This window comes from Oreochromis aureus, linkage group 7 (assembly GCF_013358895.1).
Source record: "Oreochromis aureus strain Israel breed Guangdong linkage group 7, ZZ_aureus, whole genome shotgun sequence".
In the NCBI taxonomy this organism is placed as follows: Eukaryota; Metazoa; Chordata; class Actinopteri; order Cichliformes; family Cichlidae; genus Oreochromis; species Oreochromis aureus.
This window is the reverse complement of record NC_052948.1, coordinates 41,935,297-41,948,580: the sequence shown is the minus strand read 5'-3', so window position 1 is coordinate 41,948,580 and position 13,284 is coordinate 41,935,297. Positions and strand designations below refer to the sequence as shown.

The window sequence follows — 13,284 nt, the reverse complement described above, 5'->3', positions numbered from 1 at the left end:
TATCTCCCTCTCTCTCTCTCTCCCTCTCTCTCTCTCTCCCTCTCTCTCTCACACACACACACACACACACACTGTAAGTGCAAAAATAATAGCATATAGTAACAGTCGGTAATATCAGCTTTTGATCAGCACCTCTCTATAGCGCCTACTAGTCTCTCTCAAAGCGCTTTACATATCAGTCATCCACACACACACACACACACACACACTGGTGATGGCAAGCTACGTTGTAGCTACAGCCACAAAAATAGGCTGCGGACACTGGCGCACCGGGCCCTCTGACCACCACCATACGGGTAACAGGTCGGTAAGCCGGGCTATCAGCTTTTGATCAGCACCATGGACAACAACAGCAGTCAGCGGTATGATCACATTTTCTTAAGCTTTATGCTATAAACTCACACCATCCTCTTCACCCAGACTATGACAAACAGATTCAGTGTCACTAAAGTAACATAAAGACAACTGTAATGTCTGTAAGCATGGGACAAAAGAAGCCCGTTAACCACAGGTCCTCATACACTGACTGGATGGGTCACTGTATAACAGGCACATTCATGTATAGAAGTCCTCATTGAATCATCTTTTACAGTGGATTCGCGTCTTCCCACATATTACAGTGTCAGTGCAATTTTCAGTCCTTTACAAAAACATGAACTACTCACACACCAAAACGTCATCTTTCAGACCCTTTTCACAGCAAAGTCATTGACAGAACTGCTCAAATCCAAAGTGCAGTGTCCTCATCCTGCACTCTCCTCTTCTTCTTTTAAGTACCACTTTTTTTTTTCTTTTTTTGGTTTTTGCTTTGCTTGCTAAACATAATTTATAAGGCTGCTGCGCTGAGACACTCTCTGGAGCACATAGTTTGCTGTTTGTTTGCATAGTTTGTCTTCTTGGGCATTTTGCACAAATGGCAGGAGCAACATTATTTTCTGACTTTAAAACTTTTGAGAAAAGGTGGTGGTTTTTATCAGTGGAGTACAAAATGACTGAGTAGCTATTTGCAACTAAAATGTAATTGACAAGAAAAATGTATAAAGCATAATAAAGTCAGGTTTTGGTTCACAGAGCCATGACTGTAATTATCCTCTTTATGATACACTGTGAACAAAAGAAAGTGATGTCATCTGAACGGGATTCCCCTGGATAGTTACTCCGGGTGGGCTCCTTGTACTTCCCTGTTCTCTGCATTATCTCAGCCATCCTTTTGGACATTGAACCTTTGTATTAAACTAACTGTTACAATCCATTTAATACTCATTTCATTCTGATTTTTTCTTTCCATTTTCTTAGTTTAAAATTGTTTTCCCAACAACATTTATAATGGAGGAATATGTTTGGAAATGTACTTTGGCCTTCTTTAATTAAACATTTATTGCAGAAACTTAACAACAATCAATAATTAAACAATGAAAGCATGATTCACAAATCATGCTTTCTATTAAGTGCGTTTTGATTGGATTTTGAGCCCATTTTAATAAAGTTTTCTGTTTATGAATAGCTCAGGCTGTTACCTTGGCTGGTTGGTTTTGCAGTTTACTAACTAAAACTGTGTGGCTAACTTTAGGAGTAAATTATGACTTGAGTTAAAACAGAATCTGTTACAAGATTAAACTTCTCCCATCCATCCATCCATTTCTCCGCTTATCCTTTTCAACTGGAGCCTATCCCAGCTGTCATTTTGGACAGGTCGCCAGTCTGTCACAGGGCCAACACACAGGGACAGACAACCATTCACACCTAGTGGCAATTTGAATTATCCAATTAACCTATCCCCACAAGTTGCATATCTTTGGACGGTGGGAGGAAGCCGGAGTACCCGGAGGGAACCCACGCAAACACGGGGAGAACATGCAAACTCCACACAGAAAGACCCCGGCCTGATGGTGGAATTGAACTCAGGACCTTCTTGCTGTGCGGCAACAGTGCTAACCACCGTGCCACCGTGCTGCCCTTCTCCCATCTAACAAATTTTTTGTCATTGCCTGAAAAGGAGCAACTGTGACGACACCAGCAGAGAACACTTGGCTTTTGTCTGAACCCATCTTTTTCAGATATTAAGATAGTTCTGGGGATGGACTTTAGGTTAACCATTAACCCAAATATTAATAAAAATAAATAAATAAATAAAAAGACTGCACAGTATATACACTGTGCTCGTATATGACAAGTTAGTGAGACCATCCCTCCAGGTCTGTCTGTTATCATTCTTCACTTTTAATGAGCCACAGAAATTGTGGTTTGATACAAAATTTATGTTAAAATTTAACTGCACACCCATAAAAATGATTAGTATTATTTTCTTCTTCTTCTTTTTCTTGCTGCTCCCTTTAGGGGTTGCCACAGCAGATCATTTACTTCCATCTCACCCAATCCATCGCATCATCCTCTGTCCCACCAGCCCCCTGCAGTTCACCCTGAGCTGATGATGCTCTAATCATGTCCATTCTGGTCATTCCCAACGAAAATCATAACATCCTCGATTCTGCCACCTGCAGCTCAGCTTCCTGTCTTTTTGTTATTTTGTGCTACCGTATCCAAACCATGAATCACAGCAGGTCTCACTGACATCATGTAAACCTTCCCTTTCACTCTTGCTGCCATCCTTCTGTCACAAATAACCCCCGACACTCATCTCCACCCACTCCACCATGCCTGCACTCTCTTCCTCACTTCTCTTATGCACTGTCTGTTACTTTGGATGAGTCCTACCGACTTCTACTACTTCTGGTATCGCCATACGTTTTTATCTGGTACAACAATTAGGTTGTACTTTTATATACTGTCCCTTTAAACCTGGCTGCACTTTATGCTTAACTTCAGTAAACTTAATTAATTAAATAAAAACTGTTAAACATGGCAAAGCACTTCTGTGCTGAAGAATAGCCTCATGAAGCCTTTAGGCTGACTCTAAGATGTTCAGTTCAGACTAAAAAAATCCCAAAATCTAGGCCATTATCAAAGGTGATGTAAGAATATTGAAGGTGGACACATTGTGGATTTATTCTGTCTTTATATTCAGAATGCAAACAATAAACAGCAGACATGAAATTCTTGTAAAAGGAACAGAGACACATTTAGTAAAATAAATGTTATCGCACTAGGAATTAAACATCATTTGACTACAAAACCCTTTATTAGTAAAACAGTCAGAGTTTAGCAGTGATCAGTCAGTTTTCACACATTTCTATCTAAAAGTCAATGAACTCATGCAAAGCATAGCTTGTTTGTAGCAACGTCTGAATCATGTTTCTCACCGATAAACATGTGAGATGATGGGAAACACAGGACATTCATAGTCAGTCATTACTGTACCTCCAATAAAGCTCCCAGCTTCATTTTCACAATTCATGAGTAATAGGGCGGACTCTTAATTTTTCTTGTTTTTCCTTTTCTCTCCTTTTTTTTGAAAAAAAGTTCTAACTTCTACTTATTTTGTTTATTTTAAAATTTCAGCTGCCTCTTTGCTTGTTCTACTTCTTCGACTCCTCAATCTGCTCCACTTCGCTGGACTCGTCCACCACCTTGCCGTTGACCATGGTCTGAGTCACCACCTTCACGATCTTTCTGGTGCGGACTTCGGGCTCCTCTGCGTTTAAAAGACACGAGAAGAGAATGTGAGGCTGACTAAGCTAGTTTTTTACGCATATAAATGCATTAAAAAATGTAAAATCTCAGTAGTTTCACATATAGGATGATATATGTCTGCTACTAAAGCACTGAGTTTGTAAAAGCAGGTCTACCTAGTCACCTCACATCACAGGTGAATACTCTGTGTTGTTTTTGCGTTCTTGTGTTGTGAGAGAAAAAAGACGAACATTTTAAAAAGACACTCCAGTTTCTTAATCCAGCAGTGTAAGTCAGAGAGATTAGGACACACAACATGGGGGGAAATGTTTTCAGACCCACATTAGTTGCTATAGGAGCTGAGCTGTAAGTGGTTTGTGCATTGTTTGGATATTCACATAACTATAATTAGTCGTGGGCCTCCTGGGTGTGGTAAAAGATAGATATACCTGTCTGCCTGTCTGTCAGTCTACTACAATGCTGGCTCAGATCCACATTTGACTCTGAATACGGTTTTCCTTTTTTTTTTAAATGGTGGTTGCGAAAGGTTTTCTGAACCATTTGCTTGACTTATCTTTCTCATAACTTAACTTTCAGTCATTCGTTACTTCCATTAAGCTTTCAATAAACGACAGCAACAGTGGCTTCTACTGTGGTATTTCTACCATTGTGTGATACTGTGTAATGATGTCATTCGGGTCTTCTCATTTATAATTTCTGACTTTCTCTCATCAGTCTAAATTAAAAGCCGTATACTCACTTTTTGGTGGAGGAGGGGCTTCTTTGACTCTGAAGGGCAGAAAGAAAACCTGTTAGAATTACCTTTGATTTAAAAACAAGATTAACACATTCAAAGCAGTCATTTAAAGGGAACTTATATATTTTATAATAGCTGGTTTCAGGCAGCTTCATTTCTGTTTTTAGCTCTCTTTGATGCCAGTGAGAGCAGATATCCTTAATATAGTCACCTCAGGTACACAGATCTGGCTGTGAGTACAAAAGCCCCGCCCACTTGTTGTTCAAACCTTCAGTTTGTTAGAGGCAGCCAATCAGAAGAATACTGGCTCAAAGGGAAAAGAGCTAAACTAGCTTGTTGTGGACACAATAGGATTATTGTGAAACGTAAAGCATGCAAAGCTACTTTGTTTAGGTCAGCTGGTTCTGCCTGCTTCGAATAAGTAGAACAGCTGTTGCTATATCTTATAATAAAGTGCTGCTGGCATATTTACCATCATGAGTAATCTCTTAAGCACTAACTGGCATAGGCATCACTACTTCCACAAACACATGCATTAGACTAGCAGTCTACTAGCGGTCAACCCCCGGGCCATCTGTGAGTTGTGAAATTTATGGTTTTCAGGGTTTTTATTGTTTTGTTTTTTATTATCGTTTTTATCGTTAAATCAGTTTCCCAGGGCCTTTTCCCATGTGTTATGAATAAATCTTCTTTTTTTTGGTACCAGTACTGGTTTTAGTTTGTTGTATTTATCCGTGGCACCTATTTTATTATATAAACCGGTCCATGGCTCAAAGAAGGTTGCGGACTACTGTATTAGACAGCAGTAAAGTGAATGTTGTCACAGTATGAATACACATAATTACTCACAACAATGAAATGATGTGACGGCAAAACAGCATAAATGTATGGATCAGCCATGTTCAGGTAGAGAAACGTGACTCTTACCATGAAACACACCCAGACACTGACAGGAAGCTTCAGTTTCTTACAACTTGCTTATTATTATATATTTTTTTGTGATTAGGTTTTATAAACAATACAGTACAGTTTACACTCTCGTTAGTTTTCCTTTCTATTGCTTACTTTGGTGAGAACATTGCCACAGTAACAGTGTTCTCACCAAAGCTGACATCCGAGAACAGCTACACCCGACAATGCCAGGTGGCAGGCTAAGAAACACTTGATGTAAGATGATCATACAGGTATTGTGAACCAGGCAACAGTGTAGCCAAATAATCCCCATTCAGATTGAACATAAAACTATAAGAATGTACCATAATCTCTGAGTATATCAGGTGTGTTATTGTCCTTTTCTTTACTAAAGTTTCTGTGTTACTGGCTGGCCAAAGCTATTAACATACAGGTTTATTTTAAAGGGCTGGGTAAAGCATACTTAATTATAATTTCCCTTTGAGACATGGGCTAAATCTTTATTAGTATCGCTATACTTACGAGTCCTCTCCCTCCAGCAGGCGTCTGTAGGTGGCGATCTCCATCTCCAGATTTTGCTTGATGCGAAGGAGCTGCTCGTAGTCGGTCTTGGTGCGCTGCATGTCCAGCCTGAGCTGAGAGAGGTCCTCCTCCAGCTGGTTCAGGGTGACCTGCAGCCGCTCCATCTCAGCAGAATACTTCTGACCTGTCTCACCGAGGTTTCCCTCCAGAGCTGCTATCTGAGGAGCAAAAGGGAACAAAAGAACAAATACAATCTATATCCGGAATTGCCATGAATATTCCTCATAGTCGTGATATCAGTATCAAGTTAAAAAACCGGCATGTCCACCGGACATGATAACACTACGATTCTCCTCACAACAGTGACTCCGCTGTGCTGTGTTGTAACCAGCGATCAGTAATATTATGCTACATAGTAGGTCGCCTGATTCTGAAATTGCTTCCCAAGCCCTTATCAACAAACACCTGTGAACGGACAAGTCCTTGGCACCTAAAGCAAACATTTGCTGCTCAGACACAATTAACCCACCTCACCACTGAAACTCACCCCACACTATTTTGCAACTGAATGCGATATGTCCCTGCACGGTAAAACATGTTTACTGTCAACACAGGATTAAATGAAAGAAAAACAAAATGACTTTTTCCCAGAATATAAGATGCAGTGGTATGGAAATGTACAAAGAATGTACACGAGACTTATCTGGACGTCTGTAAGGATTTTCTGTTGCTGTATGACAAATCTCTTTCTTTAATACAACACCATAATTCAGTACGGCTTTATGAAAAGTTAATACTCGTAACCATGAATTTAGAATCATGACTGAGGTGTGTTTGCACTGCTCTTGCGGGTATTAGGCTTTGTTTGCACAACTCAAAATGTTTTTTTATACCGAAACACAGACATGTCACTCTTCTGCCTGCAGAAAGGAAAAACAGCAGTGATGTAAGACCACACCCTCACCTACACCACAACCTTTCCTAGGGATGGGCGACTTTTCTTGCTGTAGACACTGTGTAGACATTCTCTGTCTACAAAGGGACTTTTTCAATTCGATTTTACATAGAGCCAAATCACAGTAAGGTGCTTTATATTTAAAGGTAAAGACACTACAATAATACAGGGAAAATTCCAACAATTAGACAACCCCTATGAGCAAGCACTTGGTGACAGCGGGAAGGAAAAACTTCCATTTAACAGGAAGAAACCAACCGCAGATCAGGCTGAGGAAGGGGCAGCTATCTGTCATGACCAGTTGGTGTTGAGGGGAAGCTAAAGGAATCTACAGTATGTCTGCGCGCTATTTCATCTTGCTGTTGTATCTCAGCTCACCTGTTTGTGCAGACTCTCCAGCTCCACCTCCAGGGTCTGCAGGAAGCGCTGCCTCTCGGTCAGCTCTCCCTGAGCTCCCCTCAGAGCCTCGTTGCTCTCCTTCACCTCATTCTGCATCGTCTCCAGCTGGCAAAGAAGTGTTTTCTGTGACCTTTTGTGTAACTTTGTGAGGACCGTTTGACATTGTTACAGTGATTCACACTAGATATTACTCCCCACACCTTCTTGCGGTACCACTGCTCCGCCTGTTCCTTGTTCCTCTTCACAATGCCCTCATACTGGGAACGCAGCTCGGACAGAATGGTGCCCAGCTCGGGCCCGGCGGCAGAGTCCACCTCCACGTTCACTTCATCTCTGGCAATACGAGACTTCATCTGCTCGAGTTCCTGTAGGCACACGGGCGATTATTTTTATTATATTGCTCACATTGTCATTTTTAAACCAAATTATTTTAGTTGCACTGTGTATTAAATGTCACTTCTAATTAAATGTAACCAACACTGGTTTCCACAGTCGGCATATGAAGAAGGCTATGAAGAGATGGGTGAACCCTACACCGCAGAGTGACAGAGAGGATGTGATGGCGCTTTAATTATTTAGATGTTTCTCATAAATACTGAATGGGAAAGAGCTCACCTTATCCCTGCCCTTTCAACTTGCACACAAATAATCCTGCTCAAGCATGCTTGGTGGATTTCTTTCACTCTCTCTTCTTTGTTACATTGTTCTCTGTCACTGTTTTATTGTAAAGCAGAGTATTACTAAAGCTCTTGATATATCTTTATACACATTTTTCTAAACTTTATTGGGCAACAATCTTGAAATATAATTTATATGTTTCATGCTTAGTCACTGAATTCTTGCTTGGGGTCTATCTAATGTCCCAGTGGTCCCCCTGATGTCAGACACTGCTTATCTAAATGAGTTGTCATATATTTAACAAAAAGGCATAGATTCCAGAGATTCACATTCACAAAGCAAGCACCACATGGGTAAAACACATAAAAGGTAAGAATGTGTGACCTGTTCTAATAATCTACTCATATTTGGTTAAATTCATGCTCAATTTTTGCAGCAGTTCATTGTTTCATTGGGAAAATGAGGTTTTAAAAACCTCCAGTCTCTGACATATTGCTTCTTTCTTTGCGACGCATTGTTCTAGTGGCCTCTAAGTGGCACCAAATAGGATCTACACAGTCTTGTTTCAGTAAAGGGGAGATCAGTTCCTCCTTTGGTGTGAGGGGGTAAGTTTATCTTTGCCTTGGAGAACACCTCGGATCAGCTGACTGGACAGAGAGAGCAGGTGTGAGCAACCAGATCTACCTGCTGCTTTTGTCCACAGTAACCAGAGGACCACCTATCGCTGCGCTCTGCTCAACCACACATCGTTTTCTGTCTATGCTGGCGCTAAAAAAGCCCAGTGAGTCCACCAAAGTGGGTCAAGTGTGTTTCAAGTAAATGTTTGTGAGGGCAGGCTGGGGAAGGGAGAGGGCCAAAATGAAAATGAGACTACACAAATGTCAAGTAGTGAGAAGAGAAAACGAGAACATGGCGATGGTGGCAAACACACTAACCTCTTCATGGTTTTTCTTGAGGAAGTAAAGTTCCTCTTTCAGGCTGTCCAAATCCCCCCTCAAAGAGGCGATGATCTGCTCGTGATCGGTCTTGGCCTTTTTCAGGGCAATACAGTCTCGCTCCACAGACTGACACATCACCATTTCAGTCTCCCATCTAGTAGTTTGGAAAGACGAGCCGCATCATATGTTACAGTAAACCTTTGTTCATTACCTTCACAGATAAACTGCTTTTACCCCCTTGTTCTTACTGCGGTAGAAACTGCCTATACTGGATATGAAATAAAATGTTCGCAGGAAAAAAGTACTTTGTTTTTTTTCATAATTAAAGTTAAACATTGCTGTACTTCTGCTTGTGACATCTCTGCATAATATTTATTAGTCAAAGTAGTAAGAAATGCCTATGCAGTCAGGACGTCTTACAAAAATAGCCTGAAATTAATTAATACAGCAATAAAAACTCAAAGAACACAAACATTTTCTAATAATAAGAAAAACTTTGCATTTAATATACATATACTGATATATACTGACAAATATTTGGCTGTATGTAATGAAAACTGTATGTTAGCTGACATACTACCCTTATTGTGCTTTTTAGTGTTCCTACAGTAATCTAATAATTTAATAATCGGTACTTAAATAACTTTTTTCCAAAGAACGCTGTGTTAGTGTGCAAACAGTTTTTGTTGGGCAAATATTTGACCAAAACATGACAGAGGCATGAATGAAATTGTTAACAGAAACATCTCTCTGTATCATTCTGCGAAAACAGCTTTACGTCACCATGGTGCAATCATTAATCACTCACTTGATTCTGAAGTCATCAGCAGCCAGTTTAGCATTATCGATCTCTAGCATGAGACGAGCATTTTCCAAGGTCTTCTTCCTCACCTGGTAAATATTAACATGGGTCAATAATAGCATTAAATCCTGGATTAAAGCTTATATAATATATTTTAACTTTAGTGTATGTTCATGTTACCTTTGTGTGTTACACTAATAGCAACAAGGTTTCTAAATGACACATTAAGAGTTGGATTTGTGGCTGGTGAGAAGTTCAAGCTTCATTGAACTGTGACTAATTCTGTTTTAAAAAGCACAAAACAATCATTAACTCTGTCCTGGGTTCTTTTACTACTTGTTAACTACAAGTATGAGCAGATTCTGCCTGTGATGACTCTCCTAGTGCACTTCCTGCTAAAATAGATCTGATATTTGCATGAATGTTTTGTCTATGTAAAGTGATCGAAGTCATTATAACCTTGAGCCTTGTTTGCACCTTCAAAGCTCAGACCTGACTTTTTTGCCTGCCTGCCTGCCTGCCACTCGATGCCTACCTCTTGCTCAACAGCATGAGCTTGGGCCATCATGGAATCGAGGTCATGACCTTTAGGAATGCGTTCGAGCATCAGCTGCTTAATTTTCATTTCCAGATCAGCGTTGGAGCGCTCCAGTGAACGCACCTGGAGGATACAAAGAGCCACAGAGAAGGGAGGACACAGGTTAATGATCAAAGTATTTCAGCTTACTCCTTGTGTTATTTCCTGGGCTGATAACATAACAGTGCAGTGCTGTGTTATTGTCAGACCTTGTCCAGGTAGTTGGCCAGACGGCTGTTGAGACTCTGCATAGCTTCCTTCTCATTGGTGCTGTTGCCATGCAGTCCGTTAATTTGAAGGCTTGCTGGCCCGTTGAGATCCTGGCTGATGGAAGCTGAACGGGTGAGCGGGCTCGCTACAGCGAAAGACACAGAAGCCCGGGAACGAGCACGGCCGGTGTCCATCAGCGAACGACTGGAAAAGGAGGGCTGACGGCCAATAGAGTAGCTTTTCATCGAAATACTGGAGGCCATGATCGCCGGCTGTGAAGGCGTAAAGAACAAAGCAAAAAGGGTCGGGGGTTAAACAATGTTGTGTTTCAAACCAGTGGTTCCCAACCTTTCTGATATGCCTCACAGCCCCTTTATCGACTCAATTTAAACTGGATCTGGACAGCTTTTACCTTACAATATCAAGGTTTTGCAGTCATGTGACCACTAACTGCATGGTGTTAACTTGTCTAGCATTTTTTGTAAATGTGACAAATGTCAGGTCAGTTGAATAAGACGCCAATGCCACCACCGGTCGCAAGGGAAAAATGTGTATCTTGCCAGACACCCGACTATTTGGCAAAAAGCTTGATTTTGTTGGTTGGTAGTTGGTTTGCCTCAAACTTTTAAAACTTCTACTACTGCTCAGCAAGTATTTTATGAGTATTTGCAGACAACTGGCACCTTCCACGCAAATTACAGGCAACCGTGGCAATCTGCATTAAACATCGAAAAGGAAGCCTCCTCTTTGGAGCTGATTTCATACCGACAGCCAGCGACTTCCAGCAAACACTCGCCAACCAGTTGGTAAATAGATATTTTTTTGCTCAAGACTCACTAGAACAACTTTAATGACAACTTTTAAATGTGTTTTTATCCATTTATCCATCCTATAAGTTAACAAGTCAGCAGCTTAAACTTGATTTTAGTGGTTCTGTACTATTAGCTGACAGTTAGCTATAATGTTAGCTACAAATCTCACCCAGTTTTTGTATTTAAAGCATATGTACATTTATTTTGGTTGTCTATTTCTATTGCTAGCTATTACTTTTAGTTGTCTTTAATGCTGAAACCTGTTCTTGTCTTACATTAAACAGTTAATTCCTGCTATTACATATTAGCTCAGTTTGGCTATGTAGCAAGACTTGCCCTTGGGGTACTTTTACGTTTTAACTATGAAGACAAGACAGAGGAAAGGCATAAACTTGAGAAACAGAACCAGAGCACAATCACAGAGGTTTAGTCTCTTACAGGTTCATATCTTTGAAGAGAGCAGATGAATGTTTAAATGACACACATCATAACTTCAAAAGCCAGTCTGTTTGACCTTTGGCAGTCATTTAAAGGTAGTGTTGCATGAGATCCGGTTGTAGAAAAGCTCTTTTGTGGTCCTTGAGCAAATGTGCTTTATTCTAGCATTTCAGCAGACTTTGATGGAAATACAAGTAGGGTCTTATATTCAAGACCACTGATCGCCCACTGAAAATGATGAAAGGAGTCTTTCAATGAGCGTATGCACGGCTGCCTCGTGGCTGTTCAACCTAAGCATCTGCATCAAAAGATGACTGACTTCGTGGCTGGAGACTCTTCAGTCTGTCAGTCTCAGATCTGTGCAGACATAATTCAACTCAAGTCAGCATAAAATCTAAATGCAAATGACCACAGCTCGGCTATGGGCTGAAGAAGAGCCTCTCACTGAGACTGTGAGACTCTCACATATTCTTTTGCGTATGATAATAAGACGTGTTTTATATTCAAGAAGAGACTGATAGAGGATTTCTAAAAAAACAGGAGCAAACAGAGGAGGATACAGGTTCTATGTGGCTTCAAATGACACGTCTTTGTAATTAGTTTCTGTTTTTGATGATCAATGATGTTACTGTCTGTAATATTAGTACCAACGTAACAGGTGTTCATGGTATTTCCTTGACTTTACAAAAGGTTAATTGTTTTTTGGATGTCAAAAGTAGTGAAGGACAGGGTGGCTTTGTCTGTGTGTGTGTGTGTGTGTGTGTGTGTGTGTGTGTGTGTGTGTGTGTGTGTGTGTGTGTGTGTGTGCCGCGCGCTCGCAAAATTTCAGTGGCAGATTAGCGGTCAAGGGAACCTCTCTGTCTCTCTGTCACTTGATCCTCACAACACCGTTCCCACAACACTACAAAGGACCCAGCAGGAGACAGACAGTCCTTGTTCAGATGAGAGATAGAGCTTGGGAAAATGATCTAGAAAATATTCAGAGTGAATTTCAGCAACACAACGAGACACACTATACAGCAGGAAATGGGCATTTTATAATGTGGGATCATCATCACGCTATCAGCTGACTAATATGTGTGCTGACCATTTGAATGAAACTGAGCAAGAAGTTTTATTTTGATTCATGTCAGTGCATCATTATAATTATTCCATGATAACAACTTTATTACTAATTAAACTTATTAAACAAGCAAGCAAAACCACTGATTAATATTTACCTGTTTCATTTAAGGAAGTCTGATTCCTAAAAATAAAGAATAAAAGAATAAAAACAACAAGATATATATTCTTCTTACCAGGACTTTGTTCAGGTAGAGTCAGTCTACGATCCAGAGGAATGTAGTAGGCTCTGTTTGCTGCTGATGCTACAGGTGTGCTTATATGCAGGTGAGCACAGAGTGGGAGGAGCTAACTCTCAACTAGAGGTGTGTTTAATGCACCTGAAGGGCTTGAGAAAGGTAGAGTGCTCTTCCCATTCATGCCTGCTCACTTTATGTCTTTGTTATTGTTATGTGTGTTTAAACTTGGACGAAAAGTGAGAGGAACTGAAAAAAACAGGTGATACATTTTTGTGAGGTGATGGTAGGGATGGGAGCTTTAGATCTCCTCATAAACCCGATAATATGTTCTGTAGATTGCTGCAGACACTCATGGAGTCATCGGGTTTCACAGCATCAGGCACAAATTTAAAACCACTATCAGGTAAAGTGAGTAGCACTGTTTATCTCAGGAAAATGACACCTGTAAACATTACTACCGACATACAGGCAGT

The 13,284-nt window shown here is 40.5% G+C and overlaps 1 protein-coding gene across 3 annotated transcripts; it reads right to left on the bottom strand.

The window, feature by feature from the left end:
• Positions 1–2,996: 2,996 nt before the first annotated feature.
• si:ch211-243g18.2 (uncharacterized protein LOC559906 homolog) lies at positions 2,997–12,855 on the bottom strand. 3 transcript variants are annotated; one of them, XM_039614468.1, is made up of 10 exons: positions 12,809–12,855; positions 10,260–10,550; positions 10,009–10,134; positions 9,480–9,562; positions 8,669–8,825; positions 7,316–7,480; positions 7,095–7,220; positions 5,762–5,979; positions 4,331–4,359; positions 2,997–3,592 (listed from the first exon to the last, which is right to left on the bottom strand). In XM_039614468.1, the coding sequence occupies exons 2-10, from the start codon at positions 10,521–10,523 to the stop codon at positions 3,477–3,479; spliced, it is 1,284 nt and encodes a 427-aa protein (XP_039470402.1). In that variant the 5' UTR covers positions 10,524–10,550; positions 12,809–12,855; the 3' UTR covers positions 2,997–3,476. The 3 variants fall into 3 exon arrangements, with proteins under 3 accessions (XP_039470402.1, XP_031614691.1, XP_039470401.1); XM_031758831.2 differs by having other exon boundaries at positions 10,260–10,532; XM_039614467.1 differs by lacking the exon at positions 12,809–12,855 and adding an exon at positions 11,026–11,333 and having other exon boundaries at positions 10,260–10,532.
• Between the last annotated feature and the right edge of the window lie 429 nt (positions 12,856–13,284).